Source organism: Bufo gargarizans, chromosome 2 (genome assembly GCF_014858855.1).
Source record: "Bufo gargarizans isolate SCDJY-AF-19 chromosome 2, ASM1485885v1, whole genome shotgun sequence".
NCBI classification, from domain to species: Eukaryota; Metazoa; Chordata; class Amphibia; order Anura; family Bufonidae; genus Bufo; species Bufo gargarizans.
In genome coordinates this window covers 20,846,131-20,861,120 of record NC_058081.1, presented here as the reverse complement: position 1 = coordinate 20,861,120, position 14,990 = coordinate 20,846,131, and the positions used below count along the sequence as shown (strand labels likewise).

At 41.2% G+C, this 14,990-nt stretch overlaps 1 protein-coding gene across 1 annotated transcript in view; it reads right to left on the bottom strand.

The window, feature by feature from the left end:
• Positions 1–2,996: 2,996 nt before the first annotated feature.
• LOC122929239 (vitelline membrane outer layer protein 1 homolog) overlaps positions 2,997–14,990 on the bottom strand; it is a 56,099-nt gene continuing 44,105 nt past the window's right edge. Inside the window, exon 3 of the mRNA XM_044282751.1 lies at positions 2,997–3,453. Coding sequence (XP_044138686.1) covers positions 3,159–3,453 — 295 coding nt within the window. The 3' untranslated portion in view covers positions 2,997–3,158. The remainder of the gene's footprint in view (positions 3,454–14,990) is intronic.

Genomic DNA, 14,990 nt, shown 5'->3' with positions numbered 1-14,990 from the left:
TCAGTACAGGATAAGTAATATATGTACACAGTGACTGTACCAGCAGAATAGTGAGTGCAGCTCTGGAGTATAATACAGGATGCAACTCAGGATCAGTACAGGATAAGTAATGTATGTACACCGTGACTGCACCAGCAGAATAGTGAGTGCAGCTCTGGAGTATAATACAGGATGTAACTTAGGATCAGTACAGGATAAGTAATGTATGTACACAGTGACTGCACCAGCAGAATAGTGAGTGCAGCTCTGGAGTATAATACAGGATGTAACTTGGGATCAGTACAGGATAAGTAATGTAATGTATGTACACAGTGACTGCACCAGCAGAATAGTGAGTGCAGCTCTGGAGTATAATACAGGATGTAACTCGGGATCAGTACAGGACAAGTAATGTATGTACACAGTGACTGCACCAGCAGAATAGTGAGTGCAGCTCTGGAGTATAATACAGGATGTAACTCAGGATCAGTACAGGATAAGTAATGTAATGTATGTACACAGTGACTGCACCAGCAGAATAGTGAGTGCAGCACTGAATTATAATACAGGATGTAACTCAGGATCAGTACAGGATAAGTAATGTATGTACACAGTGACTGCACCAGCAGAATAGTGAGTGCAGCTCTGGAGTATAATACAGGATGTAACTCGGGATCAGTACAGGATAAGTAATGTATGTACACAGTGACTGCACCAGCAGAATAGTGAGTGCAGCTCTGGAGTATAATACAGGATGTAACTCAGGATCAGTACAGGATAAGTAATGTATGTACACAGTGACTGCACCAGCAGGATAGTGAGTGCAGCTCTGGCGTATAATACAGGATGTAACTCAGGATCAGTACAGGATAAGTAATGTATGTACACAGTGACTGCACCAGCAGAATAGTGAGTGCAGCTCTGGAGTATAATACAGGATGTAACTCAGGATCAGTACAGGATAAGTAATGTAATGTATGTACACAGTGACTGCACCAGCAGAATAGTGAGTGCAGCACTGAAGTATAATACAGGATGTAACTCAGGATCAGTACAGGATAAGTAATGTATGTACACAGTGACTGCACCAGCAGAATAGTGAGTGCAGCTCTGGAGTATAATACAGGATGTAACTCGGGATCAGTACAGGATAAGTAATGTATGTACACAGTGACTGCACCAGCAGAATAGTGAGTGCAGCTCTGGAGTATAATACAGGATGTAACTCAGGATCAGTACAGGATAAGTAATGTATGTACACAGTGACTCCACCAGCAGAATAGTGAGTGCAGCTCTGGAGTATAATACAGGATGTAACTCAGGATCAGTACAGGATAAGTAATATATGTACACAGTGACTGTACCAGCAGAATAGTGAGTGCAGCTCTGGAGTATAATACAGGATGCAACTCAGGATCAGTACAGGATAAGTAATGTATGTGCACAGTGACTGCACCAGCAGAATAGTGAGTGCAGCTCTGGAGTATAATACAGGATGTAACTCAGGATCAGTACAGGATAAGTAATGTATGTACACCGTGACTGCACCAGCAGAATAGTGAGTGCAGCTCTGGAGTATAATACAGGATGTAACTCAGGATCAGTACAGGATAAGTAATGTAATGTATGTACACAGGGACTGCACCAGCAGAATAGTGAGTGCAGCTCTGGAGTATAATACAGGATGTAACTCGGGATCAGTACAGGATAAGTAATGTATGTACACAGTGACTGCACCAGCAGAATAGTGAGTGCAGCACTGGAGTATAATACAGGATGTAACTCAGGATCAGTACATGATAGGTAATGTATGTACACAGTGACTGCACCAGCAGAATAGTGAGTGCAGCTCTGGAGTATAATACAGGATGTAACTCAGGATCAGTACAGGATAAGTAATGTATGTACACAGTGACTGCACCAGCAGAATAGTGAGTGCAGCTCTGGAGTATAATACAGGATGTAACTCAGGATCAGTACAGGATAAGTAATGTATGTACACAGTGACTGCACCAGCAGAATATTGAGTGCAGCTCTGGAGTATAATACAGGATGTAACTCAGGATCAGTACAGGATAAGTAATGTATGTACACAGTGACTGCACCAGCAGAATAGTGAGTGCAGCTCTGGAGTATAATACAGGATGTAACTCAGGATCAGTACAGGATAAGTAATGTATGTACACAGTGACTGCACCAGCAGAATAGTGAGTGCAGCTCTGGAGTATAATACAGGATGTAACTCAGGATCAGTACAGGATAAGTAATGTATGTACACAGTGACTGCACCAGCAGAATAGTGAGTGCAGCTCTGGAGTATAATACAGGATGTAACTCAGGATCAGTACAGGATAAGTAATGTATGTACACAGTGACTGCACCAGCAGAATAGTGAGTGCAGCTCTGGAGTATAATACAGGATGTAACTCAGGATCAGTACAGGATAAGTAATGTATGTACACAGTGACTGCACCAGCAGAATAGTGAGTACAGCTCTGGAGTATAATACAGGATGTAACTCAGGATCAGTACAGGATAAGTAATGTATGTACACAGTGACTGCACCAGCAGAATAGTGAGTGCAGCTCTGGAGTATAATACAGGATGTAATCCAGGATCAGTACAGGATAAGTAATGTATGTACACAGTGACTGCACCAGCAGAATAGTGAGTGCAGCTCTGGAGTATAATACAGGATGTAACTCAGGATCAGTACAGGATAAGTAATGTATGTACACAGTGACTGCACCAGCAGAATAGTGAGTGCAGCTCTGGAGTATAATACAGGATGTAACTCAGGATCAGTACAGGATAAGTAATGTATGTACACAGTGACTGCACCAGCAGAATAGTGAGTGCAGCTCTGGAGTATAATACAGGATGTAACTTGGGTTCTATAGACGATAAGTAATGTAACGCGTGTACACATGTGTATAGGGCTTCTGGGGTCAACAATCCAGACAACAAACTAACCTTGTTCTCAGCAATTGTCAGACCCATGAGAAGTACAAAATAGAAACATTTTGAATGAACATTTATATGGAAACAAAAATTTACATGTATGAAATAGATAGTTTTTTTTAAAGCAGAAGCAGATTAAAAACATTTGGTTGAAAAAATATTTGATTAAAAAAAATGCACAAAATTTATTTTCATGTTTCCATGTTCTCCGGTAATGTTTACTTCTGACAGCAGATGAACTGGGCATCGTTAAGAGCTGTGTCATCTAGAGTGCCTTGTGGTGGCTCTATCTTGGTCTTCATGCCACAAATTCCTTTCATGCATTTTCCGCTCCACCTGCCATAGTGTCCCCAACTATGTCCAGTTCCCAATAGAATTTCATAATCACTGCACTGAAACATTATATTGTTAGCAGCTGTATCATCCACACCTTTTCTTGGTGGTTCTACTTGCATGCTGAAGCTGATAAGATGTCCTTCCGGACACCATAAGGTGGGAGTCCACTCACCCCAGCTGTGAAAAAAGACAAAACAACATCTTCAGATTTGACATCGTGGATGTAAACTGTAGCAACAATTCTCCTAATGAACCAAAAATAGAGCACCTATAAAACTTTACCCTATGTACAGGAATATAACTACTATAATACTGCTCCTGTGTACAGGAATATAACTACTATAATACTGCCCCTATGTACAGGAATATAACTACTATAATACTGCCCCTATGTACAGGAATATAACTGCTATAATACTGCTCCTATGTACAAGAATATAACTACTATAATACTGCCCCTATGTACAGGAATATAACTACTATAATACTGCCTCCTATGTACAAAAATGTAACTACTATAATAATGCCTCCTATGTACAAGTATATAACTACTATAATACTGCTCCTATGTACAAGTATATAACTACTATAATACTGCTCCTATGTACAAGAATATAACTACTATAATACTGCCTCCTATGTACAAGAATATAACTACTATAATACTGCCTCCTATGTACAAGAATATACCTACTATAATACTGCCTCCTATGTACAAGAATATAACTACTATAATACTGCTTCTATGTACAAGAATATAACTACTATAATACTGCTCCTATGTACAAGTATAACTACTATAATACTGCTCCTATGTACAAGAATATAACTACTATAATACTGCTCCTATGTACAAGAATATAACTACTATAATACTGCTCCTATGTACAAGAATATAACTACTATAATACTGCTCCTATGTACAAGAATATAACTACTATAATACTGCTCCTATGTACAAGAATATAACTACTATAATACTGCTCCTATGTACAAGAATATAACTACTATAATACTGCTCCTATGTACAAGAATATACTATAATACTGCTCCTATGTACAAGAATATAACTACTATAATACTGCTCCTATGTACAAGAATATAACTACTATAATACTGCTCCTATGTACAAGAATATAACTACTATAATACTGCTCCTATGTACAAGAATATAACTACTATAATACTGCTCCTATGTACAAGAATATAACTACCATAATACTGCCCCTATGTACAGAATATAACTACTAATACTGCCTCCTATGTACAAGAATATCACTACTATAATACTGCTCCTATGTACAAGAATATAACTACTATAATACTGCTACTATGTACAGGAATATAACTACTATAATACTGCTCCTATGTACAAGAATATAACTACTATAATACTGCTACTATGTACAGGAATATAACTACTATAATACTGCTCCTATGTACAAGAATATAACTACTATAATACTGCTCCTATGTACAAGAATATAACTACCATAATACTGCCCCTATGTACAGAATATAACTACTATAATACTGCCTCCTATGTACAAGAATATCACTACTATAATACTGCTACTATGTACAGGAATATAACTACTATAATACTGCTCCTATGTACAAGAATATAACTACTATAATACTGCTCCTAGGTACAAGAACATAACTACTATAATACTGCTCCTATGTACAAGAATATAACTACTATAATACTGCTCCTATGTACTATGTACAGGAATATAACTACTATAATACTGCCTCCTATGTACAAGATATAACTACTATAATACTGCCTCCTATGTACAAGAATATATCTACTATAATACTGCTACTATGTACAGGAATATAACTACTATAATACTGCTCCTATGTACAAGAATATAACTACTATAATACTGCTCCTATGTACAAGAATATAACTACTATAATACTGCTCCTATGTACAAGAATATAACTACTATAATACTGCTCCTATGTACAAGAATATAACTACTATAATACTGCTCCTGCCTACAAGAATATAACTACTATAATACTGCTCCTATGTTCAAGAATATAACTACTGTAATACTGCTACTATGTACAGGAATATAACTACTATAATACTGCTCCTATGTACAAGAATATAACTACTATAATACTGCTCCTATGTACAAGAATATAACTACCATAATACTGCCCCTATGTACAGAATATAACTACTATAATACTGCCTCCTATGTACAAGAATATCACTACTATAATACTGCCTCCTATGTACAAGAATATCACTACTATAATACTGCTACTATGTACAGGAATATAACTACTATAATACTGCTCCTATGTACAAGAATATAACTACTATAATACTGCTACTATGTACAGGAAATATACTACTATAATACTGCCTCCTATGTACAAGATATAAACTACTATAATACTGCCTCCTATGTACAGAATATAACTACTATAATACTGCCTCCTATGTACAAGAATATATCTACTAAATACTGCTCCTATGTACAAGATATAACTACTATAATACTGCCCACTATGTACAGGAATATACTACTATACTGCTCCTATGTACAAGAATATAACTACTATAATACTGCCTCCTATGACAGAATATAACTACTATAATACTGCTCCTATGTACAAGAATATAACTACTATAATACTGCTCCTATGTACAAGAATATACTACATAATACTGCTCCTCATGTACAAGAATATAACTACTATAATAGCTGCTCCTATGTACAAGAAATAAACTACTATAATACTGCTCCTATGTACAGGAATATAACTACTATAATACTGACTAACTATGTACAAGAATATAACTACTATAATACTGCTCCTATGGTACAAGATATAACTACTAGTAATACTGCTCCTATGTACAGAATATAACTACTATATACTGCTCCTATGTACAAGAATATAACTACTATAATACTGCTCCTATGTACAGAATATAACTACTATAATACTGCCTCCTATGTACAAGAATATAACTACTATAATAACTGCCCTATGTCAGGAATATAACTACTATAATACTGCTCCTATGTACAAGAATATAACTACTATAATACTGCCTCCTATGTACAAGAATATAACTACTATAATACTGCCTCCTATGTACAAGAATATAACTACTATAATACTGCCTCCTAGGTACAAGATATAACTACTATAATACTGCCTCCTATGTACAAGAATATAACTACTATAATACTGCTCCTATGTACAAGAATATAACTACTATAATACGGCTCCTATGTACAGGAATATAACTACTATAATACTGCTCCTATGTACAAGAATATAACTACTATAATACTGCCTCCTATGTACAAGAATATAACTACTATAATACTGCTCCTATGTACAAGAATATAACTACTATAATACTGCTCCTATGTACAAGAATATAACTACTATAATACTGGCCTCCTATGTACAAGAATATACTACTATAATACTGCTCCTATGTACAAGATATAACTACTATAATACTGCTCCTATGTACAAGAATATAACTACTATAATACTGCCTCCTATGTACAAGAATATAACTACTATAATACTGCCTCCTATGTACAAGAATATAACTACTATAATACTGCTACTATGTACAGAATATAACTACTATAATCTGCTCCTATGTACAAGAATATAACTACTATAATACTGCCTCCTATGTACAGAATATAACTACTATAATACTGCCTCCTATGTACAAGAATATAACTACTATAATACTGCCTCCTATGTACAAGAATATAACTACTATAATACTGCTCCTATGTACAGGAATATAACTACTATAATACTGCTCCTATGTACAAGAATATAACTACTTAATACTGCCTACTATGTACAGGAATATAACTACTATAATACTGCTCCTATGTACAAGAATATAACTACTATAATACTGCTCCTATGTACAAGAATATAACTACCATAATACTGCCCCTATGTACAGAATATAACTACTATAATACTGCCTCCTATGTACAAGAATATCACTACTATAATACTGCCTCCTATGTACAAGAATATAACTACTATAATACTGCCTCCTATGTACAAGAATATATCTACTATAATACTGCTCCTATGTACAAGAATATAACTACTATAATACTGCTCCTATGTACAAGAATATAACTACTATAATACTGCCCTATGTACAAGATATAACTACTATAATACTGCTCCTATGTACAAGAATATAACTACTATAATACTGCTCCTATGTACAAGAATATCTACTATAATACTGCTCCTATGTACAAGAATATAACTACTATAATACTGCTCCTATGTACAAGAATATAACTACTATAATACTGCTCCTATGTACAAGAATATAACTACTATAATACTGCTCCTATGTACAAGAATATAACTACTATAATACTGCTCCTATGTACAAGAATATAACTACTATAATACTGCCCTATGTACAAGAATATAACTACTATAATACTGCTCCTATGTACAAGAATATACTACTATAATACTGCTCCTATGTACAAGAATATAACTACTATAATACTGCTCCTATGTACAAGAATATAACTACTATACTGCTCCTATGTACAAGAATATAACTACTATAATACTGCTCCTATGTACAAGAATATAACTACTATAATACTGCTCCTATGTACAAGAATATAACTACTATAATACTGCCTCCTATGTACAAGAATATACTACTATAATACTGCCTCCATGTAAAGAATATCACTACTATAATACTGCCTCCTATGTACAAGAATATATCCTACTATAATACTGCTCCTATGTACAGGAATATAACTACTATAATACTGCTCCTATGTACAAGAATATAACTACTATAATACTGCTACTATGTACAGAAATATAACTACTATCAATACTCGCATCCTCTGTTACAGAATATAACTACTATAATACTGCTCCTATGTACAAAGATCATACTATCATACTGCTCTAGGTACTACTAGGAATAACTACTATAATATGCCCTCCTATGTACAAGAATATAACTACTATAATACTGCCTCCTATGTACAGGAATATCACTACTATAAGACTGCCTCCTATGTACAGAAGATAACTCACTATAATACTGCCATCCGATGTACAAGAAATAATCTACTATAAATACTGCCCTCTTGTCAGGAATATAACTACTATAATAACTGCTCCTACTATACAAGAATATCACTACCATAATACTGCTCCCTATGTACAGGAATATAACCTACTATAGATACTGCCTCCTATGTACAAGAATATAACTACTATAACACTGCTCCTATGTACAAGAATATCACTACTATAATACTGCCTCCTATGTACAAGAATATCACTACTATAATACTGCCTCCTATGTACAAGAATATCACTACTATAATACTGCTCCTATGTACAAGAATATAACTACTATAATACTGCTCCTGTGTACAAGAATATAACTACTATAATACTGCCTCCTGTGTACAAGAACATAACTACTATAATACTGCCTCCTATGTACAAGAATATAACTACTATAATACTGCCTCCTATGTACAAGAATATAACTACTATAATACTGCCTCCTATGTACAAGAATATAACTACTATAATACTGCCTCCTATGTACAAGAATATATCTACTATAATACTGCTCCTATGTACAGGAATATAACTACTATAATACTGCCCCTATGTACAGGAATATAACTACTATAATACTGCCTCCTAGCTGTGAGGATGTGTGTCAGTAGCTCTCCTGAGGCTTTGGATGTCTGGAGAAAGCCCAGGGCGGGGCCACTCTGGGTGGGAATGCTCCCCAAGCAAGGCCCAGGCTTCAAGGCCTATTCTGGGAAACAATTCCCAGACCTCTCACTCTATGGATAATTATCCAAAAGTTTCTATGGAAGGAAGGAATGTTCCGAGTGTTGCCAGTCCCAGTGCAGCAGGAAGCAAAGAAGAAAAGAAAATGTTGGAAGTAAAGAAGGAGACATCGCTGAGTAAGAGCATGGCTGCAGGTGTGCAATCCACCCCACCCGCAGGCAGACAGAGGAGAACATCCCTGGAGAAGCAGACCATGCAGGAGAATCTGCAGCAGCCTGTCCTGATGCGGTCTGACCGCACACGTTATGGAAGTGGGAACAGCGCAAAAGTCGCCAACACGACAGATGAGACCAGAGGGAGTACTGCAGGAAGGCTTCATGGGGCCACAAGTGCGGTCACTGGGAAGATAGTGACCTCGCAGCAGTGACCACGGCTGCACCAAGTCCAGTGCAAGGACCAAGCGGAGGGACGCCTGTAAGGAGCCATTCTGTGAGTACACTGCCGACACAGCCCCCCAATACTCAGCGTGCACCCGAACTATGTCTGGCCGAGCGGATCCCAGCTCTGGTCAAGAGACTAGAGACATTAAAAAAGACTAAACTACAGCTGCAGAAGCAGATAGATTGTGTCTATAAGCTAAAGGCAGCAAACCCCAACAATCATGTTGACCTGGACCGCTTCTGGGCTCAGTTCTCCCGGGTGAGAGATGCTGATGGCTGGAATAAGTTCAGCCTCATCCCCATCTCTAGACCAGACACAGCAAGCGTCACCATAATATTCTGGAACGAGTCGGTACCCTACCAGGATATTGTTGTATGGCTAAAAAGACACTGTGACCTAATGTCAGATCTCACCAAGACTAGGGACGAGGATGGCATATGGACTGGGGGGTGGAAGGTCCTGGTAAAGTTACGGCAGGTTAACAACATTACCCAACATCTGCTCAACTCATTCTTTATTGGCCGGGAGAAAGGGGTATGCTTCTATGCGGGTCAGCCTAGAAAATGTTTTAAATGCGGAAAGGCCGGTCATATTGCGAGTGTGTGCACCCTGGTAAAATGTAACTTATGCGGGGAGATCGGCCATGTCAGCGCCACCTGCCAGAACATCCGGTGCAACCTCTGTGGTAGGATCGGTCACTCCCACAGGGACTGTCCAGACGCCTGGCATAATGTTTGTAAGGACTTCCCTGATGAGGACTTGCTGGAAGGGGCAGATGACCTAGAGGAGGAGATGTTGTTGTCGGGGTCAGCAGTGACACCGCCCGAGCCTCAGCACAATATGGGTGACAATATAGGTGACATAGTGCCTGACCAGTCCCAGCCAGGAGCCACTGAGGGGAACGGGGAGGTCACTGAGCAGGTTGTGGGCACGTCGTCTTCTGCCCCAGCATCAATAAATCCACAGAAAAGACGGAAGAAGGACAAAACCAGCCGTAAGCCTGAGGGGGAATGGACCACTGTCCAAAAACCTTCCAAAAAGAAAGTCATGACCATAACAAATAGGTACGGTGTCCTATCAGAGTCAGACGCTGAGGAAGAGATGGAGAGAGAGTTAAAGAGAGTGGTAGATGAATTTAATGAGGACCAAGAGGGCGACCCCCCCACAAAAAGGAAACCCCCGCGAGCTAAACGTCTGTCCGAATCAGACATGGAGACAGGTGGTCGGCAGGTGGGCTCAGACTCAGATCTATGATGATGGGGGTAATCAGAGGCGTACATAGGAATCACTGGGCCCCATAGCAAAAATCTGAATTGGGCCCCTTAACCCCGCCCACTACCCACCATGGCCCCTCCCACTTCCTGACTTTGCTCCTCCCATGCCACACCCCCATTAAATAAATTTATACATGACCTACAGAAACTGTTAGGGGTTTCCTGGGGGTGACCTGTCACATGGGATATCTGCTGCAGCCTGCAGGTCTCCTTATTTGGGGTGCCATGTTAGGCTACTTTCACACTTGCGTTCGGGTCTCCGCTTGTGAGTTCTGTTTGAAGGCTCTCACAAGCGGCACCGAACGGATCCGTCCAGCCCTAATGCATTCTGAGTGGATGCGGATCCGCTCAGAATACATCAGTCTGGCACCGTCTGTCCTCCGCTCAGCAGGCGGACACTTGAACGCTGCTTGCAGCCTGGCGGTGCGGAGGCAAACGGATCCGTCCAGACTTACAATGGAAGTCAATGGGGACGGATCCGTTTGAAGTTGACACAATATGGCTCAATTTTCAAACTGATCCGTCCCCCATTGACTTTCAATGTAAAGTCAAAACGGATCCGTTTGCACTATCATGAACAAAAAAAAAAATGTTTTTTTTTTTTTTTTTGTTCATGTTAATGCAAACGGAGCCGTTCTGAACGGATCTAAGCGTTTGCATTATAGGTGCGGATCCGTCTGTGCAGACACCAGACGGATCCGCTCTGAACGCAAGCGTGAAAGTAGCCTTAAAGGGAATCTGTCACTAGCAATTTACCCCCAATTTTTTTTTCATGAATCCATGTTTAGCAGAGTACCTGTTTTCCATCTGTCTTGTTCTTTTGATTGTGAGTCTTGTCATTTCTTCAAAAAATCGATTCTTATGATATGTAAATGAAGCTGTAAGGAGCCCAGAGGGGCGTTATTCTTTCTCCACTGTGCCCAGGAACGCCCCTCTGAAGTGCCGTGCCCGGCTAAGTTTGAAAACTAATAACGCCTCCAAGTTCATCTAAATCGCCTCCCAGAGGCGCGGCTAAGTGCTCAACACCCCCCTCCTCAGTGCCGCGCTCTGCGGCAAACACCCCGATCCTCCTCTCGCCGGCATCCCAAATCCCGCGCAGGCGCAGTGCCGTCAGTCATCTTATCATAGCGCATGGGAGGCGATTTAGATGAACTTGGAGGCGTTATTAGTTTTCAAATTTAGCCGGGCACGGCACTTCAGAGGGGCGTTCCTGGGCACCGTGGAGAAAGAATAACGCCCCTCTGGGCTCCTTACAGCGTCATTTACATATCATAAGAATCGATTTTTTGAAGAAATGACAAGACTCACAATCCAAAGAACAAGACAGATGGAAAAAAGGTACTCATGGATCCATGTTTAATAAAGTACCTTTTTTCCATCTGTGTTCTTCTTTTCCATGTCAGTCTTGTCCTTTCTTCTAAAAATCGATTCTTGCTGTAAGCCGGACTGGAGCCCAGAGGGGCGTTTTTCTTTCTCCACGGTGCCCCTCTGATTAGTGCCGTGCCCGCCTAAATATGAAAACTCTAACGCCTCCATCATTTAGCTGAATCGCCTCCCAGAGGCGCGGCTAAGTCCTAGACACCCGCCCCCCTCCTCAGCGCCGCGCTCTGCAAACACCCGATCCTCCTCTCGTCGGCGTCCCAAATCCCGCGCAGGCGCAGTGCCGGCGATTGCCTGCGCCTGCGCTCTGATAATACGGCTGAGGGCAACAGCTTCAACATCGTCACTGGGCTCGGCGCATGCCCAGTGACGATGTTGAAGCTGTTGCCCTCAGCCGTATTATCAGAGCGCAGGCGCAGGCAATCGCCGGCACTGCGCCTGCGCGGGATGTGGGACGCCGACGAGAGGAGGATCGGGTGTTTCAGAGCGCAGCGCTGAGGAGGGGGGCGGGTGTCTAGGACTTAGCCGCGCCTCTGGGAGGCGATTCAGCTAAACATGGGGGGGGGCCCTGGGGAGAAAAGCAGCCGCATAGCCGGCTGCTGGTCATCAGTGGGCGGGGCCTTATCTGCGCTACGGGCCCCCCAGTGCCGCGGGCCCCATAGCAGTGGCGTGGTCTGCCTCTATGGGCGGTACGCCACTGGGGGTAATATCTCTGCTACTTGTGCTTTGCTTTGCTTTGATGGCTGACTTCAACCTTAAAGTGTTCTCCAGTAATGTGAACAGTGTCAGAGTGAGAAGGACCAGGCATGCGGTTTATGAACATCTAAGGTCTCTTGATGCTGATATATTCTTCCTACAAGAGACACGTTTAAATACGTTAGGACTCTTACGGGAAGCCGAGCGTGAATGGCGGTCTGGTCCATCCTTTTGGTCACTGGCTGTAGAACCAAGTGCCGGGGTCTCTATCCTCTTTAACACCAATGATGTAACTATACATAGGCTGACAGAGGTATTGATGGGAAGGTGCCTAATTCTGGAAGTTACTATTCGGGGTAGGAGGCTCCGTCTCATCAATATCTATGGTTCGCAGACAGTGACTGAAAGGATTAACCTTTATAATGAAGTGAAGCCATATCTCTTCACATCTATCCCTGTCATCATGGCTGGAGATTTTAATGCCGCCAGGGCATCTAGTGACAGGACCTCTAATAGGCCTCTTACCAGAGACTCCAAGGTTCTAAACAGAATCATTCAACAGGCCGGGTTGTCAGATGTGTTTGTGCAGGGTGGTCGTAAACCAAAATTTACTTATTTTTGTGGTGAAAGAAGAAGTCGGATAGATTTAGCTCTGGTGAGTCCTACAGAGACCATTGGTGAGAAAGATGAGAAGATCGTCCCTTATTCAGACCATCTGGCCTTATATTTCTGTTTGGGTGTCACAAAGTGTTCTGGGACAGGTAGAGGGTTATGGAGACTTAATTCCAGTCTATTAGAAGACCCTTCGGTTCAGAGTCATGTTTACTCTCTTATACAGAGTCACCTAGAGAGAGTGGACTTTTATGGCAATATGGCCGACTGGTGGGAGGATGTCAAGGATGAGATCAGATCCCTCTTAAAGAGACTGTCAGTTATAAAGGGGAAGTGTAAGTATGGCCAGTATCTCAAGCTGCGGAAAGAATTGGAGTCACTCTATTCGGCGGGAGGGGGTGACCAACAAAGGATTGACCGGCTGAAATCTGAGATGAGGCAGTATCAGTACAGCAGGTATACCTCCCTGGTTCTTGAACGGGATTATGGGACCTTAGGGTCTCCTGATCCCTTTGAGAATTGCCGGGAGCGAGTGGCAAATAAATCTGTCACCGGTCTCACTGACCCCCAGGGTGTTTTGCAAGAATCTCGGGAGGGTATCCTGGGGGTGGTGAGATCTTACTATGCTGACTTGTTTCAGAGGAAGGTTTTGGATAGTGACAAGATGACCCAATTCTTGGAGGCAACTCCGCTCCCTGATACTAATGATTTGGACTTTTCTCCTTTGACAGCAGATTTGACGGTGGCGGAGGTTAAAGAGGCCATTGATAAGTTACATCTGAAGAAGGCACCAGGTCCAGATGGGATAACAGCAGAATTCTATAAGACATTCAGAGACCTCTTGGCCCCAATCCTCGTGGATGTATATACAAATTGTTTAGAAAGTCACCTGATGCCTCCATCCATGAGAGTGTCCTCGCTGATTCTGCTGTCCAAAGGTAAAGAGCCGAGTGACATCAAGAACTGGAGGCCGATTGCCCTCTTGAATGTCGACAGAAAGATTCTGGCAAAAATTATTTTTTCTAGATTAGTTTGTCTGTCCTCAGCACTGTTGTCAGGCTGTCAGTTCGGCACAGTAAAAGGGCGGAACATCTCTGGAGCAGTCCTCTCGATAAGGAAGATGTTTGAGAGATGTAAAGCTCTGAGGTGTGGGAGATATGTTGTGAGTCTTGACCAGGCTAAAGCCTTTGACAGAGTAGATCATGAGTATCTATGGGCCACTTTGTCAAAGTACGGTATTCCGGGGCAATTCATCGATTGGCTGAAGACTTTGTATTGCGAGGCTGAGAGCTTTCCTCTGGTCAATGGTTGGCAGGGTGATACCTTCAGGGTTGAGGCAGGGGTGAGACAAGGTTGCCCACTGAGTCCACTGCTGTATGTATTTGCCCTAGACCCATTCCTGAGGTCACTGCAGGAGTGTAGTTTTCAGGGGGTGCCGGTCCCCCATTGCCTGCCCCTGAGTGTTGTTGCCTATGCGGATGATGT